The sequence below is a fragment of the Callorhinus ursinus genome, unplaced genomic scaffold, assembly GCF_003265705.2.
Source record: "Callorhinus ursinus isolate GAN/ISIS: 27379988/994484 unplaced genomic scaffold, GSC_fseal_2.0 scaffold13, whole genome shotgun sequence".
In the NCBI taxonomy this organism is placed as follows: Eukaryota; Metazoa; Chordata; class Mammalia; order Carnivora; family Otariidae; genus Callorhinus; species Callorhinus ursinus.
The window spans coordinates 13422654-13439634 of NW_027397075.1; the positions used below are offsets into that span (position 1 = coordinate 13422654).

At 45.9% G+C, this 16981-nt stretch overlaps 1 protein-coding gene and 3 non-coding genes across 4 annotated transcripts; all 4 read right to left on the bottom strand.

Moving 5' to 3' along the window:
* Positions 1-56: 56 nt before the first annotated feature.
* On the bottom strand, positions 57-2171 carry LOC112828319 (olfactory receptor 1F1). The gene is given in 3 exon segments (XM_073900281.1): positions 57-1224; positions 1226-1442; positions 1445-2171. Coding segments are annotated over 3 exon segments (927 nt in total). The 5' UTR covers positions 2037-2171; the 3' UTR covers positions 57-1106.
* Positions 2172-11575: 9404 nt separating this feature from the next.
* Positions 11576-11647, bottom strand: TRNAP-AGG (transfer RNA proline (anticodon AGG)). Its single transcript has one exon. It is a non-coding gene; the product is annotated as a tRNA-Pro (tRNA).
* Positions 11648-12129: 482 nt separating this feature from the next.
* On the bottom strand, positions 12130-12202 carry TRNAK-CUU (transfer RNA lysine (anticodon CUU)). Its single transcript has one exon. It is a non-coding gene; the product is annotated as a tRNA-Lys (tRNA).
* A 3998-nt stretch (positions 12203-16200) lies between these two features.
* On the bottom strand, positions 16201-16272 carry TRNAP-AGG (transfer RNA proline (anticodon AGG)). Its single transcript has one exon. It is a non-coding gene; the product is annotated as a tRNA-Pro (tRNA).
* Between the last annotated feature and the right edge of the window lie 709 nt (positions 16273-16981).

The window sequence follows — 16981 nt, forward strand, 5'->3', positions numbered from 1 at the left end:
CCCCCATAAAGCAAGGCACTCAAATTGGAGGATGAGACACTGCCACAGACGATTTGTGTGCCCCTCCAAAATATTAAAATGTTGAAACCTAACCCCCAATGTGTAGTATTTGGAGGTGGGACCTTTGGGAGGTGACTAAGTCATGAGTGGGGGACCCCTCCTGAAGGGATTAGTGTCTTCATAAAATAGACCCCAGAGAGCTTCCTCACCCCTTCTACCATCTGAGGACACAGAAAGAAGAACCAAGAAGCAGGCTCTCATCTGACACTGAATCTGCTGACACCTTGATCTTGGACCTCCAGCCTCCAGAACTGTGAGAAATAAATGTTTGTTGTCTCAGCTACAAAGTGTATGGTGTTTTTGTTAGAGCAGCCTAAACAGACTAATAGGAGCACTAAAAATTATGAAGTATTCTTTGGATCCTAAGTGAGGCTCAGGAATGTGAGTTCAGCCAAAAGACCAGCAGCCCTCTCAGCACAGGAACACTTGAGCCCACAGAAAACTTCAGTAATTTTTTCACCTCTATTGTTATTACTCTCATTAGACATCAGATTTCCTCTTAGGGTTTCTGGGCTCACTCTTCATAATGAGCAATCATAAAGTACATCCAAAGCAGCATGATTGTCAACTCAGAAATTACATTAGAACCCCTTGGGGAACTTCAAGGGGAAAAAATGCCAATGCCTGGATCCCACTCCAGAAATTCTGCTTTAATTGGTCAAAGCTTGGTCCAGCAACCATATATATGGTGTCAAAACTCCCCAGGTGATACTGTCATGTAACCAGTATTGAAAAATACTGTCTTAAATTCTGAGAGCATTTCCAAAAAGGAAGTGGAAACAAATTTGGTTACGTGTAAATTTTTAGAGCGATCACCTAGAAAGGAAAAACCTGACCTTTATGCAAAGAAGGTTTAAATACAGTAATTAGAAACAAATAAAATTACCTATTTAAAGGAGCAGAGTTGTACTTAAGACTAAGTTCATTCATAACTGTCTATTGAGAGTATTTATTCTAAGTTCCTTGCAAACACTTTGATAGCTACATTTCAGTGAGTTGCCAAAGATTAATATGCCTGGGAAAATAGATCCATTATACTTTCATCACTAAGAGCATGTCTTCTTGCCCATCACTTTTTCTAGGGCCTCTTTCAAGTCCCTGTTCCTCAGGCTGTAGATGAAGGGGTTCAGCATGGGGGTCACCACTGTGAACATCACAGCAGCTGCTATCTGTCTCAGCCAAGTGCGAGGATAAAGGGTTGAAATGCACAGCAACGATGGTGCCACAGAAGAGAGAAACCACGGCCAGGTGGGAGCCACAGGTGGAGGCGGCTTTCCATTTTCCCTTTGTGGATGGGACTCTCGGGACGGCACAGGTAATACGGACATATGAAGCCAGGATGCAAATAAATGGAGTGATCATGGTCAGAGAACCCTCAGAATCATCACCTCATTGAGGTGCGTGTTGGAGCAGGAGAGTTTCAGGAGGGGCGTCACATCACAGAAGAAGTGGGGGATGGCACTGTCTGCACAGAACGAGAGTCGAGCCATCAGCAGGGTATGCAAAAGAGCATTCAGGCTGGCAATGACCCATGACCCAGCAACCAGCAGGGCACAGAGCTGGTGGGTCACCTTTGTTGAGGAGTGTAAGGGGTGGCATATGGCAACAGAGCGGTCACAGGCCATCACAGCCAGGAGGAAATTGTCCATGTCGGCAAGCTCAAAGAGAAAATACGTCTGTGTGAGACACCCAGAAAAGGAGATGGTCTGAGTCCCGAGTATATAGTTGGCCAGCATCTTGGGGACAGTGGTGGAGGAGAAGCAGATGTCCACAAAGGACAGGTTGCTGAGGAAGAAGTACATGGGGATGTGCAGGCGGGAGTCCACACCAATGGCCAGGAGGATGAGCAGGTTTCCCAGGACCGTGGTCAGGTACATGCTCAGGAAGAGTACAAAGAAGGGCTGCTGCTGCTGGGGCTGCCTGGAGAGCCCAGAGAGGAGGAACTCAGAGACACGGGACTGGTTTGACCCTCTCATGGGGCTGGAAGCCTGAGTCCAGAGGCAGATAAAGCAGGAAAAATTCAAAAGCCTGGAAAGTGATGGTTAAAGTGGAGCAACTAAGAAGACTGCAAGGAGAAAGGCTGTGTGACGTCAGTGAGGCATTAGAACCTTGCTCCCTGTGTGTTTGGCCAGTGATGGTCTTTTCGGTGCCACCATTTTTTCATTAGCAAAATGAGGGCAGTGCCTCTGGAAGGACATTGAAAGACTGTGACAATGGTTGTATCCATAAATTCTTTTTATGTTTGAACTTTCTATCATGACCTTGTATCTTCAAATAGTGTCATAAATCACTATAGATATAAGAATATTAATAGACATGTTAATATTTATGATGAGTACTGGAGAACATATGTAAATGGTTACCAAAGAGACTGACATATAGTAAGCATATATCCTAATATATGGATATTGATGTCATTATTATCATTAGTGGTGTTGCCTTAGAGGACATTTTTCAGTTCCATTATCTCTAATCTGGACATATTACACATTCCTAACATGTTTGCTCTGAGGATGATATCAGTGATCAATCAATATGATAATATTGCTGCCGCTGCTTCCTGGGCTCACATTTTCTGAGCACTTTACAGAGCTCTGAGCCAGCCCTTCTTGGTTATGTCCACTGAGCTCCCTCAATCTAACCTGTAAAATGGAAATGGAAATGACCCAGAGTTATGGACAGAAACTTGGCCAATTGGTTCTCTCCATAGTTCAGGTCTCATAAACATACAAGACATATGTATGGTCATGACTAGGTGATTGCAAGGGATGGCTGATGATCTCAGAACTGTTTCTTTGGCTCCACTTTAAAGAAAGATGCAGTGAGGAGTGTCCCCACAAAAGGTTTGCACCTTAACAATCAGTTATTGATAAAGTCCCACTGATCTGACTCTTACCCCAGAAAGAATGGCAGTCATCACAGTCACCAGAAGTCCCAAGCTTGCTTCACTTTTCCAGACCTGGCCAGAGAGCATTGGTTTGAGGAAAAGGGACTTGTCACTGGTGTTTTCAGGCTAAGTTTGCTTGAATAAGGGTTGGAGTACACAGACTCAACCCTTGGTGCAGAAAGGATGTTTGGGGGAATCAGAGGACCAGCTCTTTACAAGAGCCTCCATGGCCACTAGGGCCATATTCCCTAAGAGCCTCATTAGAGACAAAGAGCAAGTAATTGTCCCTTCTCCTCCTTGGGCTCTTTTGGATCCAACATTGATAATAAAGTCCTGCCATCATATTGCTGCTTTAGAGCTTGGCAACATTGGAAATGAAGCAATCTTGGGGGAAATCATTAGCGATAATTTTTCTGCTAGAGAAAACTCACAATCCTATATTTTATCCCCCACCCAAGCTGAGTTGCTTTCTTTGTTAGGAAATATACATGATGCTGTATATGAATTAAGAGAATAGCCTTTGGGTTCACACAGATGTGCACTTAAATCCCAGATCCAACATTACCAGTTGTATGACCTTGAGAAATCTATCAACCTTCACAGAATCACAAAATAATGTTCATCTTGTACAGATGTGCAGATTAAATCAGGTAATATATGTTAAACATCTCATGACCCCTAATCTCATCAATGCACTGGGCTTAGACCATGTCCACTATGTGGAAGCTAAAGATATTGATATTTATATCCTTCACTCTCTGCTCAATCATCTATGTTCTGGATAAATGTCGTTTGGAAATAGTGCCTTGTGTTTATCTTCATATGGCAATAGTCATTTTTATAAGGGGCCAGTTGACAAGTTTTTTATTCTATATTTGAATTTGGGGGTAAATGAGGTAGAATAGGAACCATTGGTGAGTCCATTTATAAATTAGTATGACATGGATGCCAATAAGGAATGTAGAATTTCTGAGTCCAATAGTTACCACTCCATAGTACTGAAGGCAAGATCTGGCTTTATTTTTTTTTTTAAGATTTTTTTTTTTAATTTGACAGAGAGAGACACAGCGAGAGAGGGAACACAAGCAGGGGGAGTGGGAGAGGGAGAAGCAGGCTTCCAGCTGAACAGGGAGCCCAATGTGGGGCTTGATGTGGGGTTCGATGTGGGGCTCAATGTGGGGCTCAATCCCAGGACCCTGGGATCATGACCTGAGCCGAAGGCAGACGCTTAACTGACTGAACCACCCAGGCGTCCCCTCATCTTAACTTTTAAAACAGCTTACTAATTTATCCTTTTGTCTTAAGTGTTCCTTCTCCAATCCTTTGTTCAACTCAGCTGATGGAACAACTAGTGGATCATAGTAACCAGATTTTTTGATCAAGGACATTCTTTCCCATTCCCATTCTTTGGATCTGTTTGGGAAACTCCTCCCCTCCTCCATTTAGTCCTGATGATAATGTACATCACTGGATTCTCACATGGAATGCATTGGGTTTATGACCTAGGATGACCAGAACACCCCACTCTCCCATCCAGAGTGGTTGGTTCAGATTTGGGCATGGATCCAAGAAGGAATGATCACAGCCTTGCCTGGAATTAATAAGTAAACACTGGAAGAGGCACTTGGCTGGCTCAGGCAATAAAGCATGTGACTCTTGATCTTGGGGTCCTGAATTTGAGCCCCATGTCAGGGATAGGGGTTACTTAAAAAATTACAAAGCCTCATTCCAAATCTCTGTACTCTGTATCATCCCACAGTGCCTACACCAAAAAGGGAATAAATCTTTTTTAAAAGTTTAAAGATAAAACACTGGTAGAGAGAAATTCTCTGTGCCCAATGATTGCTAGTCTAGGAGGATGTGAGTTTGGAGCTACTGGTGGCCATCTTGTCGGCTACATGGAGAGAGGCAGTCTGTAGAATGAAGTCAAACAGAAACAAACAAAATAGATAAGAAGTACAGGTCCGGATGTCATTATTTGGGTCCCTTCATCTAGCCCTGCTTGAAACTTGCAAGAACTTTGGACTTTGCAATTACATCCACCAATAGATTCTGCTTCTCCTTAAGCCGATAGGAGTTAGTTTTCTATCACTTGCAAACAATGTCTTTAGTAATCCAGTGACTATTTTTCCCCTCTTCCACAGATTCTTGATAATTAACATTGTGAGGTGTTTTTGGCCTGTTTTCGGAGATAGAATGTACAGAACTTGACATCTGATAACATGTGTCTGATGGATACATGAGGATTCATTATGACCCCGAAGTTCTTACACTGAGTTACTAGGAGTAGGTGAATATTTATTAAGACATCATAATCAGGGGCGCCTGAGTGGCTCAGTCGTTAAGTGTCTGCCTTTGGCTCGGGTCATGATCCCGGGGTCCTGGGATGGAGCCCCGCATCAGGCTCCCTTCTCAGCGGGAAGCCTGCTTCTCCCTCTCCCACTCCCCCTGCTTGTGTTCCCTCTTTCGCTGTCTCTCTCTCTGTCAAATAAACAAACAATAATAAAAAAATCTTAAAAAAAAAGACATCATAATCAGCATGAAGAATACATTGTCCATAAATAACCCAAAGTGGAAGATCAGTTAGAGTAGCACTCTGGTTTACAGAAGGCATTTTTTTTTAGTGATTCAACTGCCACTTCTGATCGAAGTGTATGGTTTTTATGAGTAAACCTTTAATATTATCAACTCAGGAAAGTAAACTTTACAGTGCATAAGATCAAAAGCTTTATAGGCACCTTAAACCTCAGCAGGGAGTCTGCCTCTCCCTGAGCTTGTGTGCTGTCTCTCTCTCTCTCTCTCTCTCTCTCTCTCTGCATCAAATAAATAAATAAAGCCTTTTTTTAAAATATAAAAAAAACTGCACAGCAAAGGAAGCAGTCAACAAAACTAAAAGGCAACCTACAGAATCGGAGAAGATATTTGCAAATGACATATCAAATAAAGGGATAGTATCCAAGATCTACAAAGAACTCAACACCCAAAAAACAAATAATCCAGTCAAGAAACGGGCAGAAGACATGAACAGACATTTCTTCAAAGAAAACATACAAATGGCCACCAGACACATGAAAAAATGCTCCATGTCACTTGTCATCAGAGAAATACAAATCAAAACCATAATGAGATACCACCTTATACCAGTCAGAATGGCTAAAATTAACAAGACAGGAAATAACAGATGTTGGCAAGGATGCGGAGAAAGGGGAACATTTTACACTGTTGGTGGGAATGCAAGCTGGTGCAGCCACTCTGGAAAACAGTATGGAGTTTCCTCAAGAAGCTAAAAATAGAACTGCCCTACAACACAGCAATTGCACTCCTAGGTATTTACCCCAAAGATACAGATGTAGTGATTCAAAGATTTTTTTTTTATTTATTTATTTGAGAGAGAGAATGAGATAGAGAGCATGAGAGGGGGGAGGGTCTGAGGGAGAAGCAGACTCCCTGCTGAGCAGGGAGTCTGATGTGGGATTTGATCCCGGGACTCCAGGATCATGACCTGAGCCGAAGGCAGTCACTTAACCAACTGAGCCACTCAGGCACCCCAGATGTAGTGATTCAAAGGGGCACACGCACCCCAATGTTCATAGCAGCAATGTTCACAATAGCCAAACCGTGGAAAGAGCTGAGATGTCTATCAACAGATGAATGGATAAAGAAGATGTCGTCCATATATACGAGAGAATATTACTCAGCCATCAGAAAGGATGAATACTTACCATTTACATCAATGTGGATGGAACTGGAGGGTAGTATGCTGACTGAAATAAGTCACTCAGAGAAAGACAATTATCATATGGTTTCACTCACATGTGGAATATAAGAAACAGCACAGAGGATCATAGGGGAAAGGAGGGAAAACTGAATGCGAAGTCATCAGAGAGGGAGAAAAACCATGAGAGGCTCTTAACTATAGGAAAAAAACTTGAGGGTTGCTGGAGGGGAGGTGAGTGGGGGAAGTGGGGTAACTGGGTGATGGGCATTAAGGAGGGCACACGATGTGATGAGCACTGGGTGTTATACACAACTGATAAATTACTGAACACAACATCTGAAACTAATGATGTACTATATGTTGGCTAATTGGATTCAAATTAAAAAATAGAGAAAAATGATAGAAATAGGAAATCTTCATTCTTTAACTCCCAGTGAAATAAATGTTTGAGACAATGATTATGAAGGAATGTTAAAATAATATGTAATAAGGGTGCCTGGGTGGCTCAGTTGGTTAAGCGACTGCCTTCGGCTCAGGTCGTGATCCTGGAGTCCTGGGATCGAGTCCCGCATCGGGCTCCCTGCTGAGCGGGGAGTTTGCTTCTCCCTCTGACCCTCCCCCCTCTCATGTACTCTCTCTATCTCATTCTGTCTCTCAAATAAATAAATAAAATATTTAAAAAATAATAATATGTAATAAGTTGTTGGGGAACAGGATATTCACATAGTATCAAATTATATCACTTTACAGGTTACTTGCTAATTTCAAAGAAGGGAAATATACCATTATAAGAATCGCTTTTATTAGGTCACTGCCACGAACTCTTTCCCAGTGACACAACCTTTACCAAGTTATCAAATAGCATCACTAATACCTCCAATTGCAATGCAACACCATAGGATGTATTGAAGCCTTCTCTTTTTCCAGTTCCACCAGTGAGAAAACTGGTTCCCATTAGCCTCAATATATTAAGTTATCTGTTCAGCCCTCTGAACATAGCCCATTTCCGGACCCCACCAAGCTGCCTTCTAGGTTGGCCATGGCAGGCCACCCTGCCCTGCCACCTGGCCCTGTGCCAAGCTAGCTCTCCTGTCAGATCTCAGATGAGAACTGTTTGCACCAATATTTATGGGCTTGATTCTCTAGACCAGTGGCTCGCAACTATGAGACACTTTTAGTTGTCACAACTATGGGGAAACTACTGGCATCTAGAAGGTAAAGGCCAAGGATGCTGTTAAACATTCCAGAGTGCACAGGATGGCCCTGTACAACAGGGAATGATCTGGTTCACAATGTCAAAAGTGCCAAGATTAAGAATAGAATACATCTAATTAAGCTGATATAGTACTGTGCACATCATCTTTGTGAGTCTTGCTAACTTAAGTTTCATTCAAGGACATCTACTGGGCATGGATTTAAAGAAAGTCAGCTTTCCCACCCTTCTGCTGCCTAGTGCACAAGCAGAAAGGGATGCCTATGCCCACCATGGGACTTGAACCCAAGACTCTGGGATTAACAGTCTCATGCTCTACTGACTGAGCTAGCTGGCCACATGACTCTGCCATATCTACTCAGAGAAGAGTGTAAATACCGTTGGCATGACCACCAGGATAGAGCTGGGGCACCAGGACTGTTGGCTGAAGAAGCGCACACAGCGGAGCAGGATTTGGCCCAGGTCTCCTAGTCAGCAGATGGCTCAGGGACTCTGCTGGCCGGGATCCTGAGGCAGGGGCTCAACAACAAAACCCACCTGCAGGAACGCACCCCTTAGCTCGGAACTTCTGTCTTCCCATAAGCTCTAGGTCCCAAAGGCGCCCCAAGATACCCAAAGCCACTGGCCTCACAGAGTCATTCATTCACTCATTGAACACCAACTCTAAGTATCTACTGGCAATACAGCAGTTAACAAAATGGATTTTTTAAAACAGAAGAAGAAAGGGAGTTGGATTCCGGACCAGGGGACGCTGCTGCTTTTCATTTTTGTTTTCTTCCTCACCAGGCTCGATGCCTGCAGCTTAACAGAGCACACCAACATTTAACCTGAACAAGAAATGTGTTAGGCATCTTCTCCTGTTTGATTGACCCTCTCTCCCCTGTTTTGATACTAGTCCTGCTCGCTTTAGTTATTTAAAAAAAAAAAAAAAAAAGCATTGGAGGTGGCTGCTCTGAGATTTGATTGCAGACGCCACGCACCTGAGCAAGAACGCAAGCCTGGCATGGCATTTCCGAGGGCACAGGACCTTCAGGTCACCAGAGTGCTGGGTTATACGCCAAAGACAGCATTTGCTAGACACCAAAATCCCAGCCTGACACCAGGATTCTTAACAAGGCCCTGGAGGAACTATAAAAAGTCACAGAAGTAACTCAGTTGAAACAACAGAACTCCAGGCAGAAAATCACCCACAATCTTCACCCAGATCAAGTCAACATTACCGTTGGCCCGGGTCACCTCTATTCTCTCCAGATGCCCATTCAGTTCTGACATTGACCTCTCACAGGTGCAACCTCTGCTCTCCACATTTTCTGTTTACCTCTTGAGCTGCATACTTTGCATTTTGCTAGTCTCTTTTTTTTCCCCTTGCTTGTGTGGCTCTGAAAGTTCACAGCCTTTTACACTCATTTCTTTTCTGGGCACTCGTGCAAAAACAACTGGGGTTTGGGAGTTACTGTTTTAGAAAAAAGGATCCCATGCCTCTCATAGTGGGATGTTTCAGATCAACAGACCAAGGTTCTTTTTGAGGTTGAACAACATGAATATGTTACTTAGCCAATTAATCTTGCACAGGCATCAGTACTAAGACAGATTTACACAAGTGTGCTCTTTCCCTTGTGATTGGATAGAAGACAAGTTAACCTCTCAATCTTACCTCAAAGATGGTGCAAACTCCTTTGAGAGTTCCACAGGTTTTCCCCTCAGGCTGTAGTTTGCTCTCGCTCTTACTTTAAGAATGGTGCAAATCTCTCGGTAGTTCCGCAGGTTTTCCCCTCCCTTAGGCTGTATTTCTTCTTGTAACCTAATCTAAAACACCCGTCACAGACCTAAAGGTTAGGCTGTCCTGTCCTATTACCCCAAGTAGGACTCGAACCCACAACCCGTGGTTTAGGAGGCCAGTGCCTTATCCATTAGGCCACTGGGGCAGCTACCAAACCGTTTGCTTACTGGCTAGGAGTTCCAGAGATTGGTGTGGGTAATTCCTCAGAACCAGGCTGAGTTTCTGTGGCGTTCCAGCGTGCATTCAAAAGCCTTCAGGAACAGCTGTGAACGAAACAAACGCCCCCTCCTCTGTCTGCGTTCCTGCGGCTCCTCCCGCGCAGACTTCGCGGAGTCTGGCTCTTCCGTTTCCTCCAGAAGGAGTCCCACGCTCAGAAGTGCACTGGATTCTCCTTCAGATGAATGGATTCAGAGAGCAATAGGGGACTCCGGTTGGATCAGTCGATGGTGCATCCGGCCTGGGCTGCGTTCGGTCCTCTCCGGGCCCAGCTTGATCAATGACCCGGCAGAGCGCAGGGCTGGGAGGAAGATGGTGCGGGACCGACATAGCGTGCAGTGGGGAGACGACCCCTCCAGACCCTCTGAGGCTCACCCGCAGGCCAAAGTCAGAGCCCTCTGCGCCGTGGCCCGGGACTGGGCGCCACAACTCCGGGCTTCGCCAATGTCCACCAGACGGGGAGAGCCTGGACCTCGCCTTCTAGGCTCGGGTGCGAGAGACGGCACAGAGCTCCAGACCAAACCCCTCCACTTGGGGCTGTCCGAAGCTGAAGGCTCAAGTGTCGTGGACACAATCCTGCAATTTTCCTTGAAATTCACTGTATTCACTGAGGTTTGTAATTTATCCAATGGTAAAAAAAAAAAAAAAAAAAAAAAAAAAATCAGTCAATCAATCAGAATCCGAAGCCTCTTAAGATTCTCTCCCCATCCCCCTAAGAATTCCCGAGACCTCAGAGCCTCCCTCACCACACTCCAAATTTATCGTTTATCATTCGTGCAACAAGATTATCTAACCTACCGTCCATATGCGAATTTCCTCCAATAACGTTCTTTATGGCAAAAACGAAAAAAAAAAAACCCAGAACCGAATCAGAGAGCACGCTTTGCATTAGTTGTCGTGTCTTCTAATGTCCTTTGTGCCGCTTGTCCTGGCAATCTGACCACAGGCCCAGAAGAGGAAGCGGCAGGCAAGGGGCTGGAGCTGCCATCCCTGATACTTCAGGGGAGCGCGCCTCGGCGGGAGGGGACCGCCAGTGAGAGAAACTAGGACGCTGTAGACCTGGGGTCCTTGTTGGGGGCGGGGCTTCGCCCTTCCGGTGCACGAGGTCTCCGTACTTGCTCGCCTCTTATTTAAAATTATTTGCATTTTAGCAGAAGGTGGGAGAAGGAAGAGGCCCGAAGCTACATGCTTTTCAGAGCCGCTGGAGGCCCGTGGGGGTGGGACGGGTGTATTTCTGTGCATATCATCTTTCGGGGGCACAGATTCAAGGGGGAACTCAGGAATAGGTCCTGGGCTCTGCCTTCGTCTCGCCCGTTTGCGGAAATTGGCAAATGCCCTGGGTGTGACCTCCGCCTGGGGATCCACCACCCCTCTGCTTTTCCACCTCGTTTAAATGTGGCCAGGAATTTCTTTCCCCCCTCCGGCCGCTCTTAAGTGTGCTTGTTTGTTTTGAATATCCAACGTTTTCCGTTGTTTTTAGCTAAAATGTTGGTCCCCCAAATCCCGCCCTGCCCCGGGATGCCTGCACCTCTGGAGCCTAGGACTCCAATTTAAATTTTTTAAAGCATCCCGAATCAGCTGTGGGCTTTTAAAGATTTTCTTCTAATCTTCTCTTGCGTTGTCCCGTTTCGTCACCCAAAGGCTGAGGTCTGCCGACAGTTCCTCAATCTCTAAGAGGACGTTTTTGTACGAAAAGTGTTAGGGCTCGTCCGGGATTTGAACCCGGGACCTCTCGCACCCTAAGCGAGAATCATACCCCTAGACCAACGAGCCATGGAAATGGCTTCTTCCTGCTTTCTTTATGACTTCGTGGCGACCCAGGGGTTGGGACAGGTGGAATCAAGGAAGTGGCGCGGGAAGGAGATTCGGATTTCAGACCCGCAGGGAAGGGTTGACCTCAGGAGTGGGTGGGCGTGGAAGGAGCTCACAGAGTGGGGAGCAGCCCTCTCATGTCCCCCAATCTGGTGGCCCCAGCATTCACGCAACAACGAGCCCCCAACCAGGCAGACGGTCCATGCGTCCCTACGCCGCCACGGGGGTCACTTCGCAGACATCCCTCGCAACCGCGAGCACGCTGGTCACACTCTGGGGCAAAAGCCACCGAGGGGCCGCCGGTCCCCGGGGCAGCGTTGCCTGTCTTTCGATTCTAGGTCACTGGGACGCCTTGCGTGGAAATGCCGCCACCCTGTGGTGCACCCACACTGCTTCCTAATCGTCTCCTGACGAGTTTCGCGCGCCAAATCAAGAAAACAAACCGCCCAACGTGGGGCTCGAACCCACGACCCTGAGATTAAGAGTCTCATGCTCTACCGACTGAGCTAGCCGGGCACCCCCTGATAGCTCTTCTAGATGGTGGGCTGATCCGAAGGTGTTGGAAACTTGGCTAAGTAATGAATTGGACCTGAGCACCTGGGGCGGGTCAGTAGGGTCCCACAGGGGAAGCGAGAGTGCTGCTTGTCCAGGACTTCCCTCACCTTCCCATGGCCTCTAGCTGGGGAACCGGCCTGGGCCCTGTGCCCTCAGGGGCACACCTGGCGTTAGACGCAGGAAGAGCAGCCCCAGCACCTAGGTGCAGGCGGGGAGAGAGCCAGCGGCGCAGGGGAAAAGGCCTTGGGCAAGATGTACCAGTTTACCTATTGGCCCCTTGACGGATATCTGGATAATTCCAGTTTTTGTTTTGTTTTTGTTTTGGCTGTTAGAAATATGTAACAGCTATAAATATCAGAGTACAGGTTTTTGTGTGAACATAAGTCTTCATTTTTCTGGGATAGACACCCAAAGGTGCAATTGCTAGGTCACATGGTAGTTACGTGTTCAGTTTTTAAAGAAACCGCCATAGTGTTTTCCACAGTGGCTGGACCGTTTCCATTCCCATAAAAAATGCATGAGTGGGCGCCTGGGTGGCTCAGTTGGTTAAGCGACTGCCTTCGGCTCAGGTCATGATCCTGGAGTCCCGAGATCGAGTCCCGCGTCGGGCTCCCTGCTCGGCGGGGAGTCTGCTTCTCCCTCTGACCCTCCCCCCATCTCATGTGCTTTCTCTCTCATTCTCTCTGTCTCTCAAATAAATAAATAAAATCTTTAAAAAAAATGCATGAGTAACCCAATTCGTCTGATAAAATGTTCAATAGAAAGAGAGAGCATCAGCATCCTTGTGGCATCTCCAACCTCAAAGAAAATGTCAAGGTTTCACTATCAAGGATGAAGTTTACTGTAGTATTTTGTAGATAATTTTGGCAAGTTATGGGTATTATCTCCTTTTGCTGGTTTACTAAGCATTTTAAAAGTCATGAATGGAAGTTAGATTGTATTGAATATTTTTCTCTGAATTTGTTGCAGAAAGCAATAGATTTTCTAACATCAAATCAACTGCACTCCCTAGATAAACTCAACTTGGAAGTGGTATATTATTATTCTTATAGGTCATAAGATTTGGTTTGCTAATATTTAAAGATTTTACATCCATTTTCATGAGTGAGATTGTAGATTATGTGGTTTTAAAATTATTTTTCATATTGTCTATGTTGTTGTTTTTTAATGTAGCCTCCATGCCCAGCACAGAGCCCAACAGGGTGCTTGAACTCACAACTCTGAGATCAAGTGTCAGATGCAAAACCTACTGAATCACCCAGGGGTCCCTGTGTTTAGTTTTGATATCAGAGTTGTGCTGGCCTTCTAAAATGTGTTGTGGGGTTCCGTGTTCTATTCTGTGAAAACTTTTGTGTGAAATAAAAATTTTGTTTCTTGAACGTTTGGTAGCATGCTCCACAGCAACCATCTGAGTCAGGAGGATAGTTTTTGACTATTGATTCACTTTCTTTATTAGTTTTAAGATCATTTACATTTTTATTCCATTTTGATCCCAGTAAGGCATGTTTTTTAATTTTAAAAAATTATGTATTTCTCTAAATTTTCACAAAGGTGTTTAGCATATGCATTTATTATTTAATTATGCAATGACTGTGAAGTCATTCCCACTTTGCGTTGAGTGTCTCTTCCTTTATTTCTTAATCAGTATTTGCAGAGTTTTATCAATAACCCTAGCTTTCCCCAAGATTTGCCTTCAGGACGTGTTATTAATCTCTATAGTATGCTTGTTTTCTACTTCATTATTTTAATATCTTATTATTTTTTCCCTGTTATAACTTCTTTGGGTTTATTTTTGCTGTTCTTTTTCTAACTTCTTGCCATTAGTTTTCAATCTTTCTATTATATGCATCTAAGGCTATCAATTTCCCTCTACGGTTTTAGCTATATCTTACAGGTTTTGGTATGCAGTATTTTCATCATCATTTATTTCAAAGTATTTCTAAATCCCATTGTAATTTCTTCCTTAACTCATGGAATTTTTAGAAGTATGTTGCTTAATTTGCAATCATATTGGGATATTTTAGGGTTTTGGTTTTTTTTTTAAGATTTTACTTATTTGAGAGAGAGCATGAGAGAGAGAGAGAGCACATGAGAGCGGGTAGGGTCAGAGGGAGAAGCAGACTCCCCACCGAGCAGGAAGCCCGATGTGGGACTTGATCCTGTGGCTCCAGGATCATGACCTGAACCAAAGGCAGTCGCTTAACCAACTGAGCCACCCAGGTGCCCCAAGTTTTGTTTATTTTTGTATTATTTATTCTGACCCATTCTTAGTTTGCTGTTTCTCCATTTATTTTAACTGTTATATACATCTATTGAATTTTGTTTCAATTTTTGTATATTTTTATTTTTAGAAGAATTTAGATCTTTTATAATCTTTAGATCATTTTACATAGATTCTGTTCTCAAAGATATTTTAGTCTTCATTTATTTATGCATAGTAAGACTAGTTGTATTATAGTCTGTACCTAATAATCTTAGCATCTAAAATGTTTGCAATTTTATTTCCATTGTTTGTTGTTCCTTGGTTATTGCTCATGGTGCCTTATTTCCTTGTTGTTTTTGTTTGTTTTGTGAGTTGCCCATTTTCCTTGTAAATTTCTTCATGTAGGGAATTCTGTGAGATCTAGAATAAAAGTGCGTTTCTCCACAGACAATTTCTACTTCTGCCAGGGGCTCAAAGACTTACCATACTACTCATTAATTTAGCACTTAAATTAAATCTTCTACTTGAGGGTTTTTTTTTTTCCCTCCAATTGGTCCTCAAGTACCCAGAACTGGATTATTCATGATACTTTGTTCATGGCACACTCTCAAACTCACCATCCTAAACAAAAAGGAAGACCATGCCACTAACAGTTGTCCAACACCTTGGTCCTCCTCACTGCTGCATTCTCCTGATTCCTTCTCTCCAGTGTAACCACCCTTCAGATCCTGTAGGAGGCAGATGCTCTTGGCACACCTTGGCACTCTTCTTTCCACACATGCTGAAGGCATTTGCTGGCAAGCACTTGTGACTCCACAGAAGGACTTTCCCTGGGCCCTTGGCCTGACAAAGGGGGAAAGGCTGGAGGAGTTAATCCCCCCCCCCCCCGAATCCCACTTTCTTCTCAGCCCCAGGTACTGAGGGAGTGTTTTATAGGAATTCTGTGCCTGGAGGCATCACAGCCTCAAGGTTCTGCAGAACAGATGTCCCCCCTTGCAGAGCTCTTGAACATGGTTTGCTAGGCTTTAGTAACATGTATGAGAGATTCTCTAAGACAATTTTAAAGTGTTAACATCTGTTTGATGTTTGGGCTGATGCGACAAGGAGTGGAGATATAACTACATGGGATCAGAGCCTTCGATCAACATGTCCACTATTGTTCTTCAAATGCTTAGATTTTCAAACTTTCCCATGTTGGCGGACCCGGTCTGCTTCTTGCCCCGCGAAGGTGACCCCAGTCCACACACAGCCGGAGTCGCAGAAAAGGGCAGAGGGGACCCCACTGGGACAGGCACTGGGGGTCAGGGCCCTGGCAGTGGGGTGGGGGGGAGAGCCCCAGAAGGCCATGCGCAGTTGAGGAGTGCTGGGCTTCCCGTCTGGAGGCCCCGCGGGCCAGGCTGCAAACGCCAGAAGTCCACGGCCTCTCCTCAAGCTCTTTGACTCCTGAGCCCGGACTGGGCTGGGGGGCCCAGGCCTGCCGCGCCAAAGGAGTCGGTTTGGAGAATAATGGGCTCTTAGTGCACAGGAAGGTAAACCTCTTTCTCCCACCTCGGTGCCTCGAACTCCGAATGACAAAGTAGTATCGGGAGACAGGGCTCTGGCGACTGGGTCCCAATTAAATTTTAAAAAGCAGCGGTGGGCGGCACTCAGCCAGCCTGAGGCCTTTTCAAAGTCACCTTTCCTGGGGTCGAGCTCCGCGCCCTAGCGCACAGATCTTAGGCCAGAATTCTGACCCGCATCCGGGAGACAAAAGGGAGGGCTCGTCCGGGATTTGAACCCGGGACCTCTCGCACCCTAAGCGAGAATCATACCCCTAGACCAACGAGCCCCGCTGGAATTAGTCTCCAGGCTCCTCTTTATGACCATTGTGACATCCGGGGCGGGACCCGCGGAGCAACGCGGGGAGGGGACTCCGGTTGCAGACTAGTGGAGAACCGCTAAATTCAAGAATCCGTGGGCGTGGAGGGAGCCCAGCGCTCCCTGAGCCCACAAAGTGGGGAGCGGTTCCTAAGTGCCGGCCATAGGGTGGCCTCCGCGCTTCCGATTGGTGCTGAGTCCCTGGCCCGGAGGGGCGGGCGGCCAGCCGGGCAGGCGGTCAGGGCGTCCCTGCGCCGCCCTCGGGTCACACTCTGCAGGCGCTCCTCCCGGCTCCTCCCAGCGCGCCGCGCAGAAGCCGGTGAGGAGCTCCGGGTCGGACGCGGTAGCTGGACGGCTCAAGAGCGGGGCGGCGGCGGCGCGTGGAGGGTGCTTGAGCCGAAGTCACTAAGAAGCCCTTTTTGGAAAACGCCACACCCCCACGTGTGGCACCCAATGGGTGGTTACTAAACGCGTGCGGAGTGCATGGAAGAAACAGCCACCACCATCTCCCTCTGCCCCTTGCCCCCGCTCTTCCAGTCTGTGCTCCCCTCTCCCGTCACTGGCAAGATCAAACCAAGAAATCCGGTTTCCGACGTGGGACCTACAACGCACGAGTGACGTTGAGAGTCGCTTTGTTATGCTGACTAAACCAGCCGTCCTGCCCTAGGTGCCATCAGACG